The 22,038-nt window shown below is 38.6% G+C and overlaps 3 protein-coding genes across 3 annotated transcripts; 2 read left to right on the forward strand and 1 right to left on the reverse strand.

Annotated features, from left to right (window-relative positions):
- LOC18781751 (U-box domain-containing protein 52) lies at window positions 1–5,183 on the forward strand. Its single transcript, XM_020559270.1, has 11 exons — window positions 1–172; window positions 620–717; window positions 1,106–1,227; window positions 1,364–1,599; window positions 1,733–1,738; window positions 1,821–1,842; window positions 2,183–2,450; window positions 2,741–2,842; window positions 2,940–3,368; window positions 3,593–4,375; window positions 4,652–5,183. Exons 1-11 carry the CDS (start codon window positions 1–3, stop codon window positions 4,697–4,699), a joined length of 2,286 nt encoding a protein of 761 aa, XP_020414859.1. The 3' UTR covers window positions 4,700–5,183.
- LOC18783605 (mitochondrial import inner membrane translocase subunit TIM23-2) lies at window positions 6,341–7,411 on the forward strand. Its single transcript, XM_020560216.1, has one exon. The coding sequence runs from the start codon at window positions 6,495–6,497 to the stop codon at window positions 7,062–7,064; it is 570 nt and encodes a 189-aa protein (XP_020415805.1). The 5' UTR covers window positions 6,341–6,494; the 3' UTR covers window positions 7,065–7,411.
- On the reverse strand, window positions 9,717–16,210 carry LOC18782859 (dihydrolipoyllysine-residue acetyltransferase component 3 of pyruvate dehydrogenase complex, mitochondrial). The gene is made up of 19 exons (XM_007215484.2): window positions 15,821–16,210; window positions 14,893–14,974; window positions 14,313–14,389; window positions 14,034–14,128; window positions 13,915–13,955; window positions 13,179–13,234; window positions 13,019–13,093; window positions 12,796–12,888; window positions 12,418–12,663; window positions 12,249–12,321; window positions 11,960–12,054; window positions 11,424–11,509; window positions 11,267–11,342; window positions 10,861–10,928; window positions 10,717–10,783; window positions 10,537–10,632; window positions 10,351–10,453; window positions 10,180–10,275; window positions 9,717–10,070 (listed from the first exon to the last, which is right to left on the reverse strand). The coding sequence occupies exons 1-19, from the start codon at window positions 15,857–15,859 to the stop codon at window positions 10,000–10,002; spliced, it is 1,635 nt and encodes a 544-aa protein (XP_007215546.1). The 5' UTR covers window positions 15,860–16,210; the 3' UTR covers window positions 9,717–9,999.

Consider the following 22,038-nt stretch of genomic DNA (forward strand, 5'->3'; position numbering starts at 1 on the left):
ATGGCGCTTTTCAGATCAAGATCAGTGGGTGAGGACGTCGGCCCCACCCTGGTTGCCATCAACAAAGATAAGAACAGCCAGTGTGCTGTAAAATGGGCAGTTGACAACCTTTTGGGCGACAAGAACGCTCATTGCACCCTCATTCACGTTAGAAGCCACAGCTTTCATCATCGTAGGTATCCGTCTCTTCATCACCATCATCATGATCATATCATCACCACCATAATTAATAATTATCATCATTCTATGTGATCACACTGAACATAATATTAATTGGTTGCATTGGAATTTGTTTGGTATATAGTTTTTTTAATTTTTTAATTTTAATTCTCCTCTCTTTTTTTGGATTTGGGAGGGGGCATTTGCCCTTCAGTGCATGGTTTATGGTCACAATGCAACATATGACAGTCATGGTTGCATATCCAAAAGCCCTTTTTCCTTTTCTTTTTGTGCAAGTAGAAGATTAATTCTTAACCCCACTATAAGCCTTGTGTATTGGAATTTTGTGTCATTAATTTTGATGTTAAATGTAATGATCATGCATCATCATTTGACTTTTCATGGTCATATATCTCATTAAGATTGTGTATGTGCTTGATATGTGCTCTTGGTTTTGCAGATGATCATGGAGCAGTCTCTAAAGATGGCCGCCCACCAACTGAAGCCGAGTTGCAACAGTTCTTTCTCCCCTACCGAGGATTCTGTGCACGAAAAGGGGTTAGTGATTGATCATTTGATTTCCATATAGACTGAAGCCTTTTCAACCCTAGTAGCTCACCGGGAACACTTAATTGGAAGTGTTTGTTATGGTGGACTATAAAAATATATAAGCTTTTGTTTAATTAGTCCTTATGCATATGCTTTTTGGCTAGTTTTTGAATCGTTTAAACTTACAATTTCTCTCTTGATAAAACACAATCTTGTATGGCCTTCAACACAGACTTGGTTAGTTCATGTGTGCTAAAGAGCAGGCCAGGGATGTGTAGATAGATATATGTATGGAAGGTTAACAAGAACTGGCCAAATCTTTTCACATGGATATTGTCTGATAGATTAAGATCATGATGTGACCTGGTTTTTCTGTTATTGACAATGAGCTTTTCAGATTGTAGCCAAGGAAGTTGTCCTCCACGACATTGATGTTCCAAATGCGCTTGTCGATTATGTTGTTCGCAACTCCATATGCAATATTGTTGTTGGTGCTTCCCATCACAATGCTCTGACAAGGTCTCTCTCTCTCTCTCTCTCCCTCTCCCCACAGTAAAGTAGTAAATAATTTCTGTGATAACTAGTATTAGACCATGTTTATGTTTTTTTTTTTTTTTCTATTTAACAGCTACTCTTGGTACTTGTCTTGATGCAGAAAATTTAGGCCTGCAGATGTGGCTACTTCCTTACTCAAATCTGTACCAGAAACCTGTGCTGTATATGTTATATCCAAAGGAAAAATTCAGACTTCACGGTCAGCAACTGGACCTCAAACACCGAAAAGTAATGGAGCTACTCCCAGGAATAATAGCTCGCAACGGACACCGCTTTCCAGCTTTCTTCACGGTGTGTCAGCCTTCGAAGATGTGATCAGGTATCATTTTATGCTTGGTGGATAATATAACTGGACATCAAATCTATAAATTCCGGGCCACTAATATGCACACTCTTTAGTGATCATTGTTAAAAGTTAGTAAACAGGAACTTGATGTTAGCCTATTCTGACTAATTGTGTCCATTGTAGATGATGGTAATGAGACTGATTCAAAATGTTTCTGCATGACTTAATATTATCAGTTCTATGATTTCTTATTAAGACTTTGTTGTTTCAGCAAGTAAAAAACACATCGACTGGTATCTTAATAAAGTTCAGCAGATCTGGCAGTAGGCAAGAGAAAATAGAGGGAAAAGATTGTTAGTTTATGTAGCTTATCAGGAACTCAGGATCTTCAATTTCCGGATGTCATTAGGATCATGAAATGTCGTATCGAATATGAAAATTAAATAAATTTATACTGACTCTATCCACATATATGTACTCCTTGGATGGTAGACAGTGAATTACTCACATTTGCAAATCCTGCATTTACATGTTTTATGTTGTATCTCCCCCACAAACAAGTTTATGCTGCTTGGTTTTTTTTTTTTTTTTGTTGTTGTTGACTTTTTTCCTGCATTGCACAATACATTTTAGTCAAGGGAGTTCAGCTGGTAGAATACCTTTGGATAAAAAAGCTGATTTTAAGCACGTCCCGCCAAAAGCACATAGGTCTGGCAGCAAAACAAATTCACCAACGCAGTCAGTTACATCAGTTACGTCAGATAAGCTATACCATGGGAATTCCATGTCAGGTGGTAGTGATTTCTCAGGGCCACTTAGTTTCCAATCAAATGGATCTGACAATGTAGACTTCTCAATGAACTCGGAGGGTTCCATTAACTCTTTCTCCTCACATACGCCGGTAAGTACAATGATCGTAAACTTGTAAGACCACTCTATTTTATTATCTATCCAGATCATGACAGCATACTGTATGAGAATTGACCATAAAAGGTATTGTATTGGATGGTTATAGTTCACATGGTAGGAAAATGTACTACCTACGCTGTTGTCAAATAACAGAAAAGAAGGAAATTAAAGAGAAAAGTGAATGCTGACATGAAATACATGTTCATTTCAATGGTTTGAACTTATTTCTTTTGATAGTAAGAGGATAGAGGATTGAAATGCATGTTGTTGCATGAGTTACAGTCCGCCTTGGATGCTGAGATGAGGAGATTAAGGCTTGAATTGAAGCAAACTATGGATATGTATACTTCAGCTTGCAAAGAAGCTTTGGCAGCTAAGGAAAAGGTAAGAACATGTTAGAAGATATGGTTATGATTTTTTAACAGTCTCCAATATTGTTTACTCCATTGAAAACCTGAAAATGTGGTATTTGTGCATCCAGACGCGGGACCTGCAAAAATGGAAGACATCAGAAGAGCATAAGCTAGAGGAAGCCAAGCTTGCGGAAGAGGCTGCACTGGCTTTGGCTGATGTGGAGAGGCAGAAGAGCAAGGCTGCAACGGAAGCAGCACAGATGGCACAACGACTAGCAGGTATGGAAACCCATAAGAGAAAAATTGCAGAAAGGAAAGCCAAGCAGGAGGCTGGAGAGAGAAGGAGAGCAATGGATGCTTTGGCACATAACCACATTCGGTATAGAAGATACACCATTGAAGAAATTGAACTTGCAACAGATTACTTTAAAATTTCAAACAAGGTAGGGGAAGGTGGATATGGACCTGTTTATAGAGCCTGGCTTGATCACACTGCTGTTGCCATCAAGGTCTTGAGGCCAGACATATCACAGGGGCAAAGGCAATTCCAACAAGAGGTAAATTATGGTCCTTGTACATTTTTACAGGAAGCAGATGTATGGAAACAAACGCACATAGACAGACAACATGCACAAAGATTAGGAGAAAATCCACTTAACGCATAAGATAACTTAAATTATTGATTTAATGGAGTACAAGATCACAGCATGGAAAAAGCTTCTCATGTATCATTTTTCGAAATCGCATAATCTTTTTTTGCACAATGATGTTTCCAATGCAGGTTGAGGTTTTGAGCTGCATTAGGCATCCACACATGGTTCTCCTAGTAGGTGCCTGCCCAGAGTATGGCTGCCTCATATATGAGTACATGGAAAATGGAAGCTTAGAAGACCGGCTCTTCCTGAAGAGCAACACTCCTCCAATCCCATGGGGAGTCCGATTTAAAATAGCTGCTGAAATTGCAACTGCCCTCCTTTTTCTTCACCAGACAAAACCAGAGCCGTTGGTGCATCGCGACCTCAAGCCAGCAAACATTCTCCTAGACCGAAACTATGTGAGCAAGATTGCTGATGTAGGCTTGGCTAGGCTAGTTCCACCATCTGTAGCTGATGCTGTCACTCAATACCGCGTGACAGCAGCAGCCGGTACATTTTGTTACATTGATCCAGAGTATCAGCAAACAGGAATGTTGGGTGTGAAATCAGACATATATTCTTTAGGGGTGATGCTACTGCAGATCATCACAGCAAAGCCTGCAATGGGTTTGTCCCACCAGGTTGAGGAGGCTATTGAGAAAGGTGCATTTGCTGAGACACTTGATCCTGCAGTGACAGACTGGCCTGTTGAAGAGGCTTTGTCGTATGCAAAAATGGCCTTGAAATGCTGTGAACTGAGGAGGAGGGACAGGCCAGATCTCAGTACAGTCATCTTGCCTGAGCTGAACCGGCTAAGAGATCTTGGGATGAAAAATGAAGCGAGTGAAGTTGCCAATGGACAAGATCCATACGTGTCACAATTTTCAACGTCGCTTCCACCAGTTGGATCAACCTCATCTGCAAGCCAGGTTAGTCATAGCTAGCTTTAGTTGTCCAGCTTCCTTCAAAGGAAAGTTAACTTGTTTAACATGAAAAGGCCTCTCACAAACTCACATGCATGTTGAGCACCTAGAGAGAGAGAGAGAGAGAGAGAGAGAGAGAGAGGGTTGATTTGATACTTAGCTACTTCTCTAGACTGGCATTTTGGACACCACATAACCATTAATTAGTAAGCATTTTCTAGAATAATTAAGCCTTCCCCTCAACTAGATTTTCAGCTGTAAATTTTTATTATGTATAATCAGGAAGGAATGAGAGAAAATCCTAATGTGGAAAATGGAAATTCAACGTAGATCAATGTAAGAAGGCTGCTGCGGATGGAGTCTGTGGGGAAAATGTGGAGCTTCAAGAACAATTTTCAGCTCAAACGCGGTTCTGCTACATCATGCAGCAGCAGCAGCAGCAGCAGCAAAAAACATGCAGGAAAATTAAACAAGAAGCAGATGGAGGGTTGTTGGTCGTTTGTAAGCAATTGCTCTTCTGTGCCTCATGCTCCACCTTTGAAGAGGTTCAGTTCATTTGGATTCTAATGAAGTGAACTCATTCTTTGATGCCTTCATTGAAGACATTTGACATGGAACTTGTTATGTTACTGTGATGTTAAGTCAAAACAAACGCAATAAGCAGTTTCCAAACAGAGAAATATAAAACTAGAGAGAGAGAGAGAGAGAGAGAGAGAGAGAGAGAGAGAGAGAGAGAGAATAAATCCATTTGGAGTGATGTTGCCAAAAGAAGAAGAATTTTGAGTGAAAACAGGGTCACTCGAACCGCGTCACGTCATTTTAAATTCATGTCAGGTACTAATCAATTCGTACATTGTGTCGCATTAGCATTGATACACAAACGGATCACACATATATCCCTATAAAATAAGAAGTTGGTTCAATCACAATGTTTAGCAAAACCAATCAAGAGAGAAAATTCCATTTTTGAAAGGATCCATAAAATTTGAGATGAAGTTATATAAAAGAAAATTAATATTTTCTTCATCTAATAAAAGTTAAAATGATTTTTCATGTTATAATTTATAATCGAGTTACTCGTCTTTAATATCAAACTTTACTTATTCATTAGCCATGTTAGTATGTCTTGATGTATGTATTTATGTTTTAAACCCAAGGTTTTTTTTCTTTTATCAAAGCGTTTTAATCGAAGGTTAATTAGTCTTTACCCAATATTTTAGTGAGTTTTAATAATAAAATAAATAAAAAGTCGATATAAAAATTATTAAATCTATATCTATATATATAAAGCAAAAGGCAGAGAATTATGAAATATTCAAAATGCCAGAAAATGCCCTTAATTCATGCAAACATTAAGGATTAAAATTATTAATTAATTAAAAATAACATGGTAAATTCACATTTTTTATATTAAAACAATTAAAATAAAAATCAAATAATTGATTCTATTTTTATGAAACACAACTATTCATTATCTTTTTTAATTCTAATTTAAATTTAAATTTTTTTTAAAAAAAACCTCTCGCAGATCCAAAAATGCGTGCGAAGAGCATAGTAAATAGATAATCGTTGATATTTTCAAGTTTATCTATATATATAAAGCAAAAGGCAGAGAATGGTGAAACATTCAAAATACCAGAAAATGCCCTTGGTTAATGCAAACATTAAGAATTCAAATTATTAATTAAATGAGGATAATATGATAAATTCACACTTTTTCATATTTAAAAAAATTAAAAGAAAAAGAAAAAGCAGATAATGGATCCTATTTTTATGGAACACAATTATCCATTATCTTTTTTAATTCTAAAAATAAAATAAAAAAGAAAAAGAAAACCAATTGGCACATGCGTGAGCATGTGTCAAGGGGCTAGTACCAAGAATAGGAATATTATTTTTCGCCCGACGAAGGAGTTAGAACCCGACCCAATTAACCCCACCGACCTTGTACTTATTCTTCTCTTTTTTCTTTTCTACTTTTAATTCGATTTGGGGAACACGTAAAAATCCTCTCTTTCTCTTCGCGCGAGGCAGCCAAACCCTAACCACTCTAACCCTAGAACTAGAAGCCTTTTCTTTTCTCTCTCTCTCTCTCTCTCTCTCTCTCTCTCTCTCTCATTTCACCATGGCTCATCACATGTCCTCTTCCGATCACGACCCGAACTCAGATGCGTCCAAGGCCCGCCTCTACAACCCGTACCAGGACCTCCAGGTCCCGATGCGAAACCTCTACCAGCTCCCAACGTCCCCGGAGTTCCTCTTCGTCGAAGAGGCTCGCCGTCAGCGTCGCTCCTGGGGAGAAAACCTAACCTTCTACACCGGCTGCTCCTATCTGGCCGGCGCAATCGGCGGCGGCACAACCGGTCTCGTCTCCGGTGTCCGCTCCTTCGAGGCCGGCGACACCACCAAGCTCAGGATCAACAGGGTACTCAACTCCTCGGGCCACACGGGTCGGGTCTGGGGAAACCGGCTGGGCGTGATCGGGTTGATCTATGCGGGTATGGAGAGTGGGATTCAGGCGGTGAGAGATACGGACGATGTTTTGAATAGCATCGCGGCCGGACTCACCACCGGCGCGGTGTACCGAGCTGCGAGGGGCGTGAGGTCGGCCGCGGTGGCCGGAGCCGTCGGAGGAGTCTTGGTCGGTGTGGCTGTCACGGGGAAGCAGGCGCTCAAGCGATACGTGCCGATATGATCAGGGAGGGTTCGTTTGTGATGCCAGTGGTGTGGTATTATTGGCTTTTTCTCTGTCTCGTTAGGGTTTGGAAATTTTGATAGTCCCGTTAGGAATCGGAATTTATGATAAATGAATATATGTGGGCAATGCATGGTGTTGCTGTGCTTGGAATTTTAAATGGAATTGATTATTTGATTAACAAGTAGTTGAGCATGGGAGTGACCATGCTTTCATACTAGTTTTCTTGTTAAAAGTTCTATTGTAATTTGTCGAATTGTCCTGATGATGAATAATTGGGATGCATTTAAACTTCTGGGTTGCATTGTATATTCAATGATTTTTCAAATTTGCTTTCTTTGATAACATGTGATGTTCAATGTATTTAGTGATTACTTATTCTGCGGTGGAATTGTTTTGGTTTGATGTTCAGTCGACATCTTTTGTATCTATTGTTTTCAGTAGTTGATTCATTATGTCTGTAGCATGTTCTGATTTTAAAGATTGTCAAAGGATGTACGTTGCTAATGCTACTTTAAGCAAGATGAAAGGGTTTCCTCAGATGTTGATCATCTATTTTTTTTTATGTCAAATTTGTTTCAATCTGTCTTCGTTTCATGTTCGAAATTATGAATCCCTTCAGGGCTATTGATGCTAGAGAGAGGGCCATTGTGGCCTTTGGCATTCATATTGTTAGAATCTCTCTTATGTTACTGGTTCGCTTATACCTTTACGGAGATGTGAAGATTGGGTGTGGATACTGTTATGGTAGATATTTGTTGAGTGGTGCAGGGCACCCTTATTTTGAGCGAATTTAGGAATCTGATAAATTTTGATTTGGGAATAATAAGATTCTTGTTTTGTGGTCTTCTATTAATGTAGGTTGCATACATCAAGAAAGTGAAATATAGACATAATAGCACATCTTTATGAACTACTTTGATACCGTAGCTTTGTCACATTGTCCGTAGTGGTAATATTACTCTTGTATTCCACTAGGTGCAGTATCTTACGAAATTGAAATCACGCCTTTGACGTTTTCTCTCCATATATTATCGTATCTTGTTTTTTTGCCTTGTATTTGAACCTGGTTGAGCCAAAAAAGCTACCAGTTTTGTCACCTGGAATGCTGTCATCTCTCACCAGGAACCCTATAAGTGTTTTACTAGCTACTGCAGGTGGTGTGGGTAGTTTTGAATGTGAAACCAACGACGAAGTACTAAGAATCTCAACTCCAATTTGAATTTCTTGGAGCCATCCTAAGGATCAGCAGTCTAATACGATGAAATTATCACAAATCGTATTTGTATGATGTTGAAAGTAGGTTTACTGAGTTCATACAGTGCTTTATGATTAGATAATTTGCTTTGGCAGTATTTCTGACCGGACAATCTTCAACCATGGAAGGTCCTCCCTCTTTCAATGTTGGATTGCCATAGTTGTGATTTACTTCGAATTTGTGAGAAGGTTAAGCACAATAATACATGACATCTGGGGAGTTTACACTTCTAGATTAATAGTTTTTTTTGTGAATTGGGGATGTGAAGAGAATCAGTGAAGTTGATTTGTGAATTTTGCTCATGAGCTATTTTATTGAATAATGCTACAATTGGTCTTCCGGCCTAGTGGATGCTTTTCCTCGTTAAGCATACGAGAGGGGTGAGGTTTGGAATTTGGAGTTCAATATCTGCCCTGTGCAAGATTTCCCTGATTAAAAGAAGAAAAAAAAAAATCTAAATAGAGATGGAAGAGAAATGGATTAAATTAGAGTGGTATGTTTGTCTTTTCAAAACATCCTTCTAGTGTTAAAGATAATGATCATGGTCGTCGTCGTCGTGGCCTCGGCTCCATCCATTTTGCTCTCCGCTGTGCGAAGTGCAGGAGAACAGTGCACGATGGGAGGTGATCCCTGAAGTCGTCCCAAAAGCACATTTGGGATCATCCCCTACTAGAAGTTAATAGTGGCTCCATTATCTATGCACACTACTATCCTCATCCACCTCAACGCAAAGGTTGTATGAAACATTTCAGACCTATATATCAACTACTGATATGAAAACGTTTCGCCCAGTTTTTTTAGACTTTTAAGAATTTTAACCAGTCAAGGAAGTTCGAGCATTCAAGAACGGCTCATGACTCATGAGGCTATATTTCTCAAGATGTATTAATGAAAATGTTAGTTTTCAGAATTTCCCAAGATTTGCACATGAAGAAATGTGAAATGTATTTCTGAAGGCTATAATTGATAGCTATAACCACGTATAAACCCTAAACTGCTATAAAAGTGAAATGTGACTCGCATAGAAGAGGTTATGGCCACTTAATGGAGAAATACTTACATGAAACAGAGATAACACTATTTTGCTCTCCTCAGCCAATCACAGTATGCCGCGCGTGATGACTTTACTACGTAACAGTATGTAACTGGTTGGGGATAGCATTGTTTCATACAAGTTTTTCTGCACTTAGTGAGGCCTAGTTACCACTTTGTGATAGAAAGAGCTGCATGGTGAGGGTAGTAAGAATACATATTACAAATGCAAATAAAGAGTGATGAGCTAGGACAGGATAACAACAATGTTATTTACGTAAGAAATCAATATTTGAATAGAAGTCGTAGCATTATAACCAAATCTAAACCTTCCAATATTCACAATTATCTGAGGAAAAACATGGGTTAAAGTCAAATTTATTCTCGCATACAACGGGGTATTGTACTCTACATGAGCAAAATTACTTCCGAAATCTGAACCCTCGATCAACCCCTTTTATTTCAAAAAGCTATGCCAACTTTGAATTAAAAATGAACCCTACAAAGTGAATTCCTCAGTTATACAATCATCCGAAGCCCAAGTTAAAGACTGAGAAGAAGAGCTGGGTATCATACAATTCCCTCGTCTTGACAAATCACACAAGGGAAAAAATTATTGGAATTGAAGATCAAAAAGCCGTTTATTTAGAGCAACATCGACTCGGGGTTCTCAATGTAGCCTTTGAATGCTTTAAGCCATTCCGCACCGATTGCACCTAAACAAGAGCAAGCGGCATTAAGTTGTTATGTATTTCAGAGACGTATACAGCTAGTCCTAATGATTTGAGATTTTCAATTCCAAGAATACATCAGAGATGGACATACCATCAATAACACGATGATCACAGCTTAGTGTTACAGACATGAAGGAAGCAAACTGGTATTGCTCGGGCCCAGAACTAGGTACAACCCTCTTCTCAGCTGCTCAGGGACAACACAGAATAAACATAAGAATAATTTTGGTCCAAAGAAGACATAATTAAGTTCCAAACATACCTGATCCAACTGCAAGAATGCCTGATTGAGGAGGGTTAATGATGGCACAAAATTGCTTGATGCCAAATGGACCTCCCAAATTCGTTACTGTAAATGTGCCTCCCTTCAAAGAGTATAAAACAATTTTAGATCAAAACCACAAGGTTATTACCTGCAGACAATAAGGGACATAGAAATGTTACTAACCTCATAATCTTCTGGCTTTAAGCTGTTCTCTCTGGCTTTTTGGGCCAGCTGCCTGACCTCCTCAGCTATGCTGGAGAGTCCCTTCTTGTTTGCATCCTACAAATTTTACAATGTACAATCAGGTAAACTGCCGTTATAACTAAGTATTCCCAACAGCACAGGACCAAGCCAATCACTCACCCTAACGACAGGCACAAAGAGTCCATTTTCTGTCTGCACTGCAACATTAATGTTCACATTGTGAAACCTGAGAATAGAAAACCGCAAAGTGTTATTTCAACTGTAATATGGCAACTTAATTAAGACTTTTGTATCTAAACTCACTGGCGGATGTGATCATCTGTCCATGAACTATTGCATTGAGGAACCTTTTGAAGAGCCAAAGCAGCAGCCTGCAGTAATAGTAGCATTTGGAGTGAATATACAGTCATAAAGGTGTTATATACCATCCAGTATACTTCATTTTTTATTTGCTCTTACAAGAACTTATAACTTATCTGGGTTCTAGTGATCTCTAGACCCATCAGTCTCCCCCTTCATATACCTTTTTTGATAGACTAGAAGCCACTCTAATGATCATGAAATTTCATTTCATCATTCTAGAGATCACAAGTACCCGTTATCTCATTCTGCATTCAAGCACCTCATAAATTCCATTGGTCTTACCATGGATGGAAATTTGTACCTCAATTGGGTTCTCAAAAAATTCAGTGAAGAAAAAATTGTGTACCTTAATTACGAGATCATTAACAGATAACCGCTTCCCACCTGATGCTTCTTGTAATGCATTGAGTTGGCCTCTCAAACTGCAGATAAAATAAGAGTTAAACGTATTGCAAGATACGCAATTAGTACAATCTTTAAATTGTTCAGAAAATTATACTCACTCCATGAGTCTGTCAACACATGTATCTACAGTCAAATAATAATGAGGAATTGTTTGCTTTGATAATAATAATCTCGAAGCTGTGATCTGCAAAAATAAGACCAGATATAGCTTCAGAAAGAATAAACTTTGAAGTAACAACAGAGAATAAACAATTAATAGATGAAAAGTCCTTTGAAACATGTAAGTGAAACAAACCAAAGAAACATGTCCAACATTTTCAGAGACAGTACTTCAGGTACACCAAAGAAATAAATATAGCAGTGAGAAGGAATGGATAGAAACAATTTTGCCACAAGGAAAGGGCAATAGCAAGAAAAATAAACAAGAAGGAATGTTATGGCCCTGATGAGGTTGGAGCCAAACACGATTCATGCAGTAGACCCCAGTAGTTAAGATCAACTACAAGTACAAATCTTGACACATGAAACAAACAGAAGATATTGGCCTAGATATCACATAAAAACGATTCCATGCATCCTCTCAAAACCATTAATTATGACATAAAATAAGTAAAATAATTACTTCTAATATTACCTTCCGTATCTGAGAATGAGGGATATCGGTGTAATCTAATGCTAATGCTGCAGGTGCCCCGCCCTTAGCTTTGGGAGCTTCCTTCCCACGGGAAGCTACATAATTATGAGAAAACAAAAGAAAAAGATCAAACACAGTTTTTAATCATCAGCTGGATTAGATTTTTCTTCACAAGAAAAATATGGTAGACAAAACGTTTCAAGGACGAAATGAACCAAAAATAAATTAAAGTTAAAATAAAAAAGAGTGACAAAAGTATTAATTATTAAACACGAGTCTTGGATAATACCCAAATACTCTTCAACATCAGCCTTCACAATGCTTCCATCAGGACCCGTTCCTTTGATACTTGATAGGGGCACCTAAAGCAACACAGAAGTCAGAATTGGCTCAATGACGGTAAGTGTTTCCTACCATCAAATGATAATAACTCAGCCACAGCAGTTTATATGGCATACCTTGTGCTCTTCAGCCAAGTTTCTTGCAAGAGGACTAGCAAATATGCGATCACCAGAAGGGGCAGCTGCAGTGGGCTTTGAAACCTTTGGCTCTGGAGAAGTAACTGGTTCTTCAACCACCTCCTTTTTGGGAGGGGTAGGCTCAGGTGACGCTTTAGCTGCAGCAGCGCTGGCACCTGATGCTGATGGTGTGTAATCTTTAAATTTTGCAATATCTTCCTCATCTTCAACAGTTATTGCAATCACCTATGTGCCAACACCATTAGCAAGTACTCACATTATGCCAAGATGTTTCTTTCTATTTAGTCTAATTTACTCCCATTGGAATGATGAAGTAAACATCTACCCAAGATCCGTAACAGTTAACTAAATCAATACCTCACCAACTTTGATTCCTTGGGTCCCATCTCCTCGTACAATCTTGGCAAGATAACCGTCTTCCATGCTTTCCATCTCCACTGTAGCTTTATCCTTAACACGTAAGTGGATATAAAGTACATGTCAGCTTTCCATCATGAAAAGAAGCACATAAAACTAACAATATGCAGATACGCAATCAACAGACTCAACAGGTAAGTGGATGTAAAGTACAGGAACCTACAGTTTCAACTTCACAGAGCACTTCACCAGGAGAAACTTTATCGCCCTCTTTCTTCAACCACCTTGCAATATTACCCTGCATATCATAAAAGCATGACTTAGAAGGAAACAGTAAATTTTGGAAGGTATGACATTCCAATAAGCCTCAAAACAGCATGTACCTCAGACATAGTGGGTGAAAGAGAAGGCATTCCAAGTTCTTGGTGTGGAGGAAGGGCTGAAGGGTGTTGCACAGATGAGTTAGATGATCATATGACTCAAGATAACACTTTTGAGGATGACCAATTCAAAAGTACAAAATGAAAGAAGATCGCACTTCAAAAGGAGATGCATATCCCAAAAATAATCAAATAAAATATTCACAATAATCTCATAGTTTCACACAATTCCTTTTGGAATCCTGCTGTGCAATTATGCTGAACAAACTAGAAGATGAGAAATGTTGATCCATGCACACATGTGCACGCACTCACAATAAGTTGAAATAAATTCACATTAAGAAAACTACTTCCCTATGCATTAAAGTAGCACGGATCTTGAAAATATAATAAATAAATCATTATTAGAAGATTAATGGCTAGTACCTACCATCGAATCAAAATATCCAAACAGAGTTATGGGAATAAAAAATTAACCAACACAACAAAGCCAGTCATTGATGACAACAATACACTTTCTATTTCCATCATGACTAACCTAGAAATAGATGAGCTTGAGAAATCTCTGAACAGATAATAAATTATTATGGCTCTATGCTAGAAACTTGTGTAGTTGAAACAGCTCTCTATAAGGAACATGAAATGCATCATCATAATAGGAGATCCAAAAGCCAATGTTCACTCAAGGACACAAAAGTGCATAACAAAATTAGATAGATGCAAAAGACCAAGATCATACCTGCATCGGATGAAAAGCCTCTCCTCAATTGCACCTGCATACTGATAAGGGGAAAAGCAGATGTATCAAATAAGAATTTTCCACACAGATACAGAGTAACAAAATCTAGGACAGCATACCATGAAAGCTGTTTGTTGGATACCGAACCAGAAATTGAATTTCCTAGTTTCGTTGTCGTTGAGACATCCCTGGTAAATGTACCCGACAATGATTTCTACAAAACATGACATATGATGGTGTTATATAATTGATACAAAGTTCACTTTGTAAAAAATAAAAAATAAAAAATAAAAAGTTTTTGAAAAGATTAATAATAAAAATAAATATATAAAAAGATAAACGATTAAAACTTTTGCATCTATTGCCATATTAACATGATGGAAACTAGTTTAACTTACAGTGGTACTGCTGAAAGACCTACAAACTCTTGCTCTTTCTGAAGGCACATAACTGTGGCGATGGGCCTTCCGTATATCTGAGATAAAATTGATCTTGCTTAAATCAACTAAACAAAATTTCAGAAGCAATTTGAGAAATAATCCAAGTGGCAAGTTGCATCCAAATGACGCCATATATCTTGTGTCGCACATTGTACAACAAGAAACCTTTAAAAAAACCAACTAGGAAATCCTTGGACTCCAGCTTAAAGACAGCCATAGTAAACTAATGCAGTTAGGTCATCAGGTCAGCAAGTTATTACTTATTTCATTTTCACACGGAAAACAAAACAAAAATAATAATAAATAACATAGGATCACCTTCATCATCTCATATCTACAAGATCACCTTATTTAATCTGCTTAATTCTAACCATCAGGTCTGAACAAATATATTCATGGTAACAATTTATCAGGATTAGCTACTTCTGTAGTCATAAGCAAGATTAGCTTGAGAAATTGACAGGAAGAACTAGTTAACACTTGAAACAAATACATACGTATACCACAAGAAAAAAAGGGGGCATTCCAATTCACTTACCAATAGATGGTTGAGCATCATGAGAAAAAAAACGAACCAAGAGGGCCTGCTCTTGCCGTAGTAAGTTGGAAGCATTCCTTAACTGCAGTGCACACAAATATTGTACAAAATTACGTCTTAAAAACCATAAGTTACATAGATTAATACTTGAAACATACCCAAATCAATTATATAAAGCACCTACAAACAGAAAAACAAAAAAAACAAAAAACAATAGCAATACATTTTATATAATTGCCTATCTTAATTCGGCAATGTTAGCTAGTAAACACTATTTGGTTAATTGGGCAATGTTAGCTCGTAAACACTATTTGGTCATGGTAACTACAAACAAAAATAGAAAAACTTGTATCAACAACCAACACTGAAAAACTAGACTTCAAAAAGCATGATACTCTGCCTACAATTCCAAAACTAGTGAAATTCAAATTAATGACACCCTGGACATAGTATAGCTAAATTACCCATTTGAGAGAATTCAGTCTGAAAGTAACACTACCTACCTCCATCTATATAAACACACGCCCAGCCTCAACAAACGAAGAAACTAAGGCCATATAAAGGAAATATATACAGAAGACAGTCCCTACCTGCTACCAAATTTCGAGTTACTCAAAAAGAATGAAAAGGTATGCTGAAGTATAAACAGTATCCTCCAATTACTACCAAGTTAGAGAATTTAAGTCTTCGAGTGAATTAAAATCACTATAATCAATCTAAAACGAGGCTGAGATTCAAGATTTGTGAAACTAAAACAGTAAAAAAGTAGTGCCTGGCGACAAACCCATTAACACAATAAGCTTTAAATTGAGAATCTCAATGCCTGAATAAAAACCAATCGCTAAAACTCTGAAAATTATCACCAAAAGGCAAAAAGTGAAAAAATAAATAAAATTTTCATGAGATAAATGGTGAAATTGAAGCTCACCTTTTTCGAGTGGTGGATGATATGAGATGCGTAAGACATTTTTCTGGTACCAAACCGATCAAATAAAAAGTACCCAAAAAAAAAACAGTGAAGCAGGGTTTTTAGGGTTCGATGATCGAACCAGATCGCACTGACTTTGTAAAATATATATAGGTTTTTGTGAATTTTATTTGTGCGTTGGAGAGACTGAAATGGAGGAGGAGATGCAAAGAGAGAGTTTTTGGGCTGGGCTTTGTTTATTTGTTTGTTTGTTTGTTGAGATGAGTAGGCGCCCGCCTTTCTGGAATTACCTAACTTTGTTTAAGCTTCCAAAACTCACTCCCTCACTTGAGTAGGTGCGTCTGCTGTATTTCACGAGCCGTCAAATTTTTACAGCTGAAATGGTCCTTTTTTTGTTGGGGCCATAGTCTAGCAAAAATAAAAATAAAAACGTGATTGTTATAAAATAACCTGGAATATGTGCGAATTTTGAGCTGCACATAAAGTAGATGAGACACAGTATTTAACGAGGTTCGGCTACGCCTACGTCCTCGAAGAGCAGCAACAGTAACTTTTCACTATATAATAATATGACTACAATAGTGTTTACAATATGCGTGACTCACTGAATTTTCTCTCTGCTTACTTACCCTCTTCTTTCCTCTTCTTTCTCTTTCCTCCTTTCCTTTTATTCTTTCCGTTTCCTATCTCTTTCTCTCTTTTTCTTTTCCTTCTTTCCGTTTCCTATCTCTTTCTCTCTTCTTCTTTTCCTATTTTCTTTCTCTCTTCTTCTTTCTCTATTTATAGACATGTTAAATGACACCCGTGATTCTACAATACACATCCGTGAGTGTGCAGCTGATAAACCTCCAAATACTTTGCTTAATTTTCTTTGTGGGCCCCATAAATGTGGGCTCCACATGTTTCTTCTTTACAACACTCCCCCTTGGAGACCACATGTCTCTAGATTGGTTGCCTCATTAAAACCTTGCTTGGAAAAACCCAGTGGGAAAAAACCTAAGCGAAGGAAAAAGAGTACAACGTGCATATGTCCTATGTTAGAGGACTTTTGAATGCTCCCCCTGATTTTGCATGCTCCAACTTGATTGCTTGCAGAGTTGTCGTAATCCGATGTCATGCACTAACTTTTGGAATGTATATTTCGGCAATGATTTAGTGAAGAGATCTGCCAGGTTATCACTTGAACGGATTTGTCTGACTTTGATTTCTTGACTCTTCTGGAGCTCATGTGTATAGAAAAACTTTGGTGATATGTGCTTGGTCCTGTCACCCTTAATATATCCTCCTGTGATCTGAGCAATACAAGCTGCATTGTCCTCATTCAGAATTGTTGGAGTGTCTGTTGTTGAGGGTAGGGCACATGTGCTTCGGATGTGATGGATTACCGACCTTAACCAAACGCATTCACGACTGGCTTCATGGAGGGCAAGTATTTCTGAGTGATTAGAAGATGTGGCCACTAATGTTTGTTTTGTTGAGCGCCATGAGATCGCAGTTCCTCCACATGTAAATACATACCTAGTCTGTGATCGTCCTTGATGTGGATCAGAGAGATATCCTGCATCAGCATAACCAATAATACTCTGGGCATTGGTCGATTCACTGGAATAGAATAACCTCATGTCTGTTGTCCCACGAAGGTATCGTAGAACATGTTTGATGCCGGTCCAGTGTCGCCTTGTTGGAGCAGAACTGTACCTTGCTAACAGATTTACTGAGAATGATATGTCTGGTCTGGTACATTGTGCTAGGTACAATAAGGCACCTATTGCACTAAGATATGGTACTTCTGGACCAAGGACCATTTCATCATTCTCTTTTGGACGATATGGGTCTTTCTTAGTGTCAAGCGATCGAACGACCATTGGAGTGCTAAGTGGATGGGCTTTATCCATGCCAAACCGTTCCAATACTTTCTCAGTATAAGTTGATTGATGCACCAAAATTCCATTAGCACTGTGCTCAATCTGCAAGCCAAGACAATATTTTGTCTTTCCAAGGTCCTTCATCTCAAACTCACGTTTGAGATAATCAACAGTCTTTTGAAGCTCTTCAGAAGTTCCAATTAGATTCATGTCGTCGACATATACTGCCACTATCGCAAATCCAGACTCTGATTTCTTAATAAACACACATGGGCAAATAGGATCATTTGTGTATCCTTCCTTCAGTAAATACTTACTGAGACGATTGTACCACATTCGTCCAGATTGTTTTAGCCCATATAATGATTTTCTCAATTTAACTGAGAACATGTCCCGTGGTTTGTTTCTGGCTGCTTCAGGCAACCTGAATCCTTCTGGAACTTTCATGTATATATCTGTATCCAATTCTCCATACAAATATGCGGTAATGACATCCATGAGTCTCATTTCAAGTTTTTCTGAAACCGCCAAACTTATTAGGTAACGGAATGTAATTGTGTCCATTACTGGAGAGTACGTTTCCACATAATCAATTCCAGGCCTTTGTGAAAAACCTTGCGCAACGAGTCGCGCTTTATACCTTGAGATCTCATTTTTCTCATTGCGCTTTCTTGTAAATACCCACTTGTAACCTACAGGGTTCACATTGGGTAGAGTTGGACTAATATGTCCAAAAACACTCCTTTTTTCCAAAGAATTTAATTCTACCTGGATTGCATCTTTTCACTTGGGCCAATCTTGCCTCTGTGTACATTCATTAACAGAGCACGGCTCAATATCATCATCTTTTATGATCTCAGCAGCCACTGAGAATGCAAATATATCATCGATGATCATCTCATTTCTACTCCACAATTCATCAGTGGACGTATAATTTATGGAGATTTCTTGACTTTCAGGTACGGTTGCCACTCCAGGGGCACTTGTCTTACCAATGACGTTTTCCTTGTCAGGAAGTACCTGTCCCTCTTTGGGGGCATTTGAATTATGAATTGTGGGCTCTCTATTTATTTCATTTGGATTCATTTTGTCCATCAACTTCCTCTTTCGAGGAATTGAATCCTTTGAGCCTAGTGGTCTACCACGTTTTAGGCGTGCAGCAGATGAACCATTTGCTGGGACATTGCTTTGTCCATTATGGACATCAATCCGTGCGGGTGTATTTGCAGCTAGGATATGAGATTTCGTCACCTTTGCTGCATCATTAAATGCATCTGGCATCTGATTGGCAATACTTTGGAGGTGAACGATCCTTCTCACTTCGTTTTCGCATTGAGTAGTATGAGGATCGAGATGAGACAATGTGGATACATTCCAGGATAATTCATGTCGTTTTTCATGAATGAGTTTGCCTTGTTCTTTAGACACAGATTTTTCTCCCCCTAATGGTGGGAAGATTGTCTCATCAAAATCACAATCCGCAAATCGTGCGGTAAAAATATCACCCGTCAGGGGTGCCAAGTATCTGATGATAGATGGTGAATCAAAACCAACATAAATTCCCAATCTGCGTTGAGGGCCCATCTTAGTACGTTGCGGTGGTGCAATGGGCACATATACCGCACACCCAAAAATTCTTAAATGTGAAATGTTTGGTTGATTTCCCAATACGAGTTGTATTGGAGAACATTGATTGTTGGTGACGGGCCTCAATCGCACAAGCGATGCTGCATGTAAAATGGCATATCCCCAAGCAGAAACTGGCAACTTTGTTTTCATTAGCAAAGTGCGTGCTATCAATTGAAGGCGTTTAATTAAAGCTTCTGCCAAGCCATTTTGAGTATGCACATGGGGAACAGGATGTTCAATATCAATGCCTAGTGACATGCAGTAGTCATCAAAAGTCTGAGATGTAAATTCACCAGCATTATCGAGTCTGATTGACTTAATGGGATAATCTGGGAATTGGGCTCGTAATTTAATTATCTGAGCCAAAAGCCTAGCAAATGCCATATTCCGAGTAGATAAAAGATAAACATATGACTATCGGGTAGATGCGTCTACCAAGACCATAAAGTACCGAAATGGTCCACATGGGGGATGAATGGGTCCACAAATGTCCCCTTGAATTCTCTGCAAAAATGATGGAGACTCAACATCAACCTTTGGTTGTGATGGTCTGATCACCAACTTCCCTTGTGAACAAGCTTGGCAAAAGATGTCGCTTGATAACATAATGTGTTTAGTCAACAAGGGATGTCCTTTAGAGTTGGTGATGATCCTGCGCATCATGGTGGATCCAGGATGACCCAACCTGTCATGCCAAAGCTTAAAAGCATTTGAGTCAGTGGACTCTTGGTCCATGACACTATGTGCCTCAATTGTCCGTATGGTTGTGTAATACAACCCTGATGAGAGCTCACAAAGCTTTTCCAGTATACGCTTTTGCGTATCACTGGAGGTAATACAAAGATATTCCATGTTTTCCTCTTTCTTTTTTTCAACATGGTAGCCATTCAAACGTATATCTTTGAAACTCAACAGATTCCTTCTGGAGTTAGATGAATACAAAGCATCTGGAATGGACAGTATTGTTCCATTCGGTAACATAATTTGGGCTATTCCTGAACCTTCAATCAGATCTTCAGGACCTGATATGGTTGTTACCTTTGCTTTTGTAAGCATTAATTTTGAGAAATACTTCCGATCTTGAAGGATCGTATGAGTAGTTGCGCTGTCTGCGAGACAAATATCTCTGCCATAGCCTTTGTTTTGAGGGCATCCATAATTTGCATCCATGCCACCAAATAAGTAAAATAAGCTGGATTAATAAAGAAGAAAACATTACCACTTTTATTGGATTGAAATTTAAACAACACTTCAGCTAATACAAATAGTATATTAAGGAATTCAATCTAATTCGGACACATAACCTTCATTCCCTCTTTCAGTAACAAAATCAGAAACATCTAGATGCGTCTTGTTTAGCTGACGTGATATTTCTGATGAGCCATCTGTGGCTGGCGGAGCATGATCAATGTAATTTATCTCCACTTTCCTATTCTTAAGTGAAGCTTGATAGAGATCCGCCAAATGCCTGGGCGTACGACATGCGCGCACCCAATGTCCCTTTGCACCACATCTGTGACAAGGGCTTTCAACATTTCTAGGCACATGGCTCATCTGTGCATTTCCCTTATTACGGGATGCATTTTTGCCATTCGTGGATGGACTGCTCCTTGGACCTAAACCCTCTGAACGAGCGCCACGATTTTTTCTACTTCCTTGCCAGTGGCCACGCTTGCCCCCTCGCTCACGTTTGTAGATACTGCCACGAGATGAAGTGGCATTCACTTCCTGAGATGCAGCATTTATTTCAGGAAGTGGTGTTGAGCCCGTTGGGCGAGATTGGTGATTCTTTAATAAGAGCTCATTATTCTGCTCAGCTAACAAAAGGCAAGATACAAGTTCCGAGTACTTCTTGAAACCGCTATGTCTGTATTGCTGCTGAAGGAGGACATTTGAAGCATGAAAAGTGCTCAGAGTTTTTTCGAGCATATCCTCATTAGATATATTTTCCCCACATAGCCTCATTAATGAGGTAATTCTGTGCATAGCAGAGTTATACTCGGACACTGACTTGAAATCTTGAAATCTCAAGTGGGTCCATTCGTATCTAGCTCTTGGGAGAGTCACCGTCTTCTGGTGATCGTATCTTTCACCTAGAGCTTTCCACAGAACCAACAGTTCATCAACCACCACATATTCGCTCTTCAACGCTTCATGGATGTGGCGGCGAAGAAAGATCATGGCCTTCGCATTCTCTTCAGGCGAAGCATCATTCTCATCTACAATTGTTTGTCCGAGGTCATTGGCTCGTAGATGAATTTTGGCATCCAGGACCCATGATAAATAGTTGTCCCCGGAAAGGTCCAAGGCAGCAAACTCTAGTTTTGCCAAATTTGCCATCCAAAACTTTAGGCTCGAGATCTGGAATATTAAGCCACTTATTAATAGGAATTTCAGGTCCTCATTATTCAGGTATATTAATTGATGATAAAAGTAAAGTGTTATGAATTTGCTGGTATGGACGATAAACCCGCACCATACCTTAAATGTGCGGTAAAGTAAATGTGCTTGTATGTGCACTAATTCTGCTCCATACATTTAAATAAAAGTAAAGGCGTGGACGATAAACCCGCACCACCCTTTAAATAAATATTACCGTATGGGTAATAAGCCTACACCATACCATAAATAAAATTAAATGTGGGGTTAAAACCACCACCGAATAAGAAAAAAAAAGTTAGTATTAGTAACGGTCTCCCACTGATAATATGTTTAGTATTACCA

The sequence above is a fragment of the Prunus persica genome, chromosome G3 (assembly GCF_000346465.2).
Source record: "Prunus persica cultivar Lovell chromosome G3, Prunus_persica_NCBIv2, whole genome shotgun sequence".
Taxonomy (NCBI): Eukaryota; Viridiplantae; Streptophyta; class Magnoliopsida; order Rosales; family Rosaceae; genus Prunus; species Prunus persica.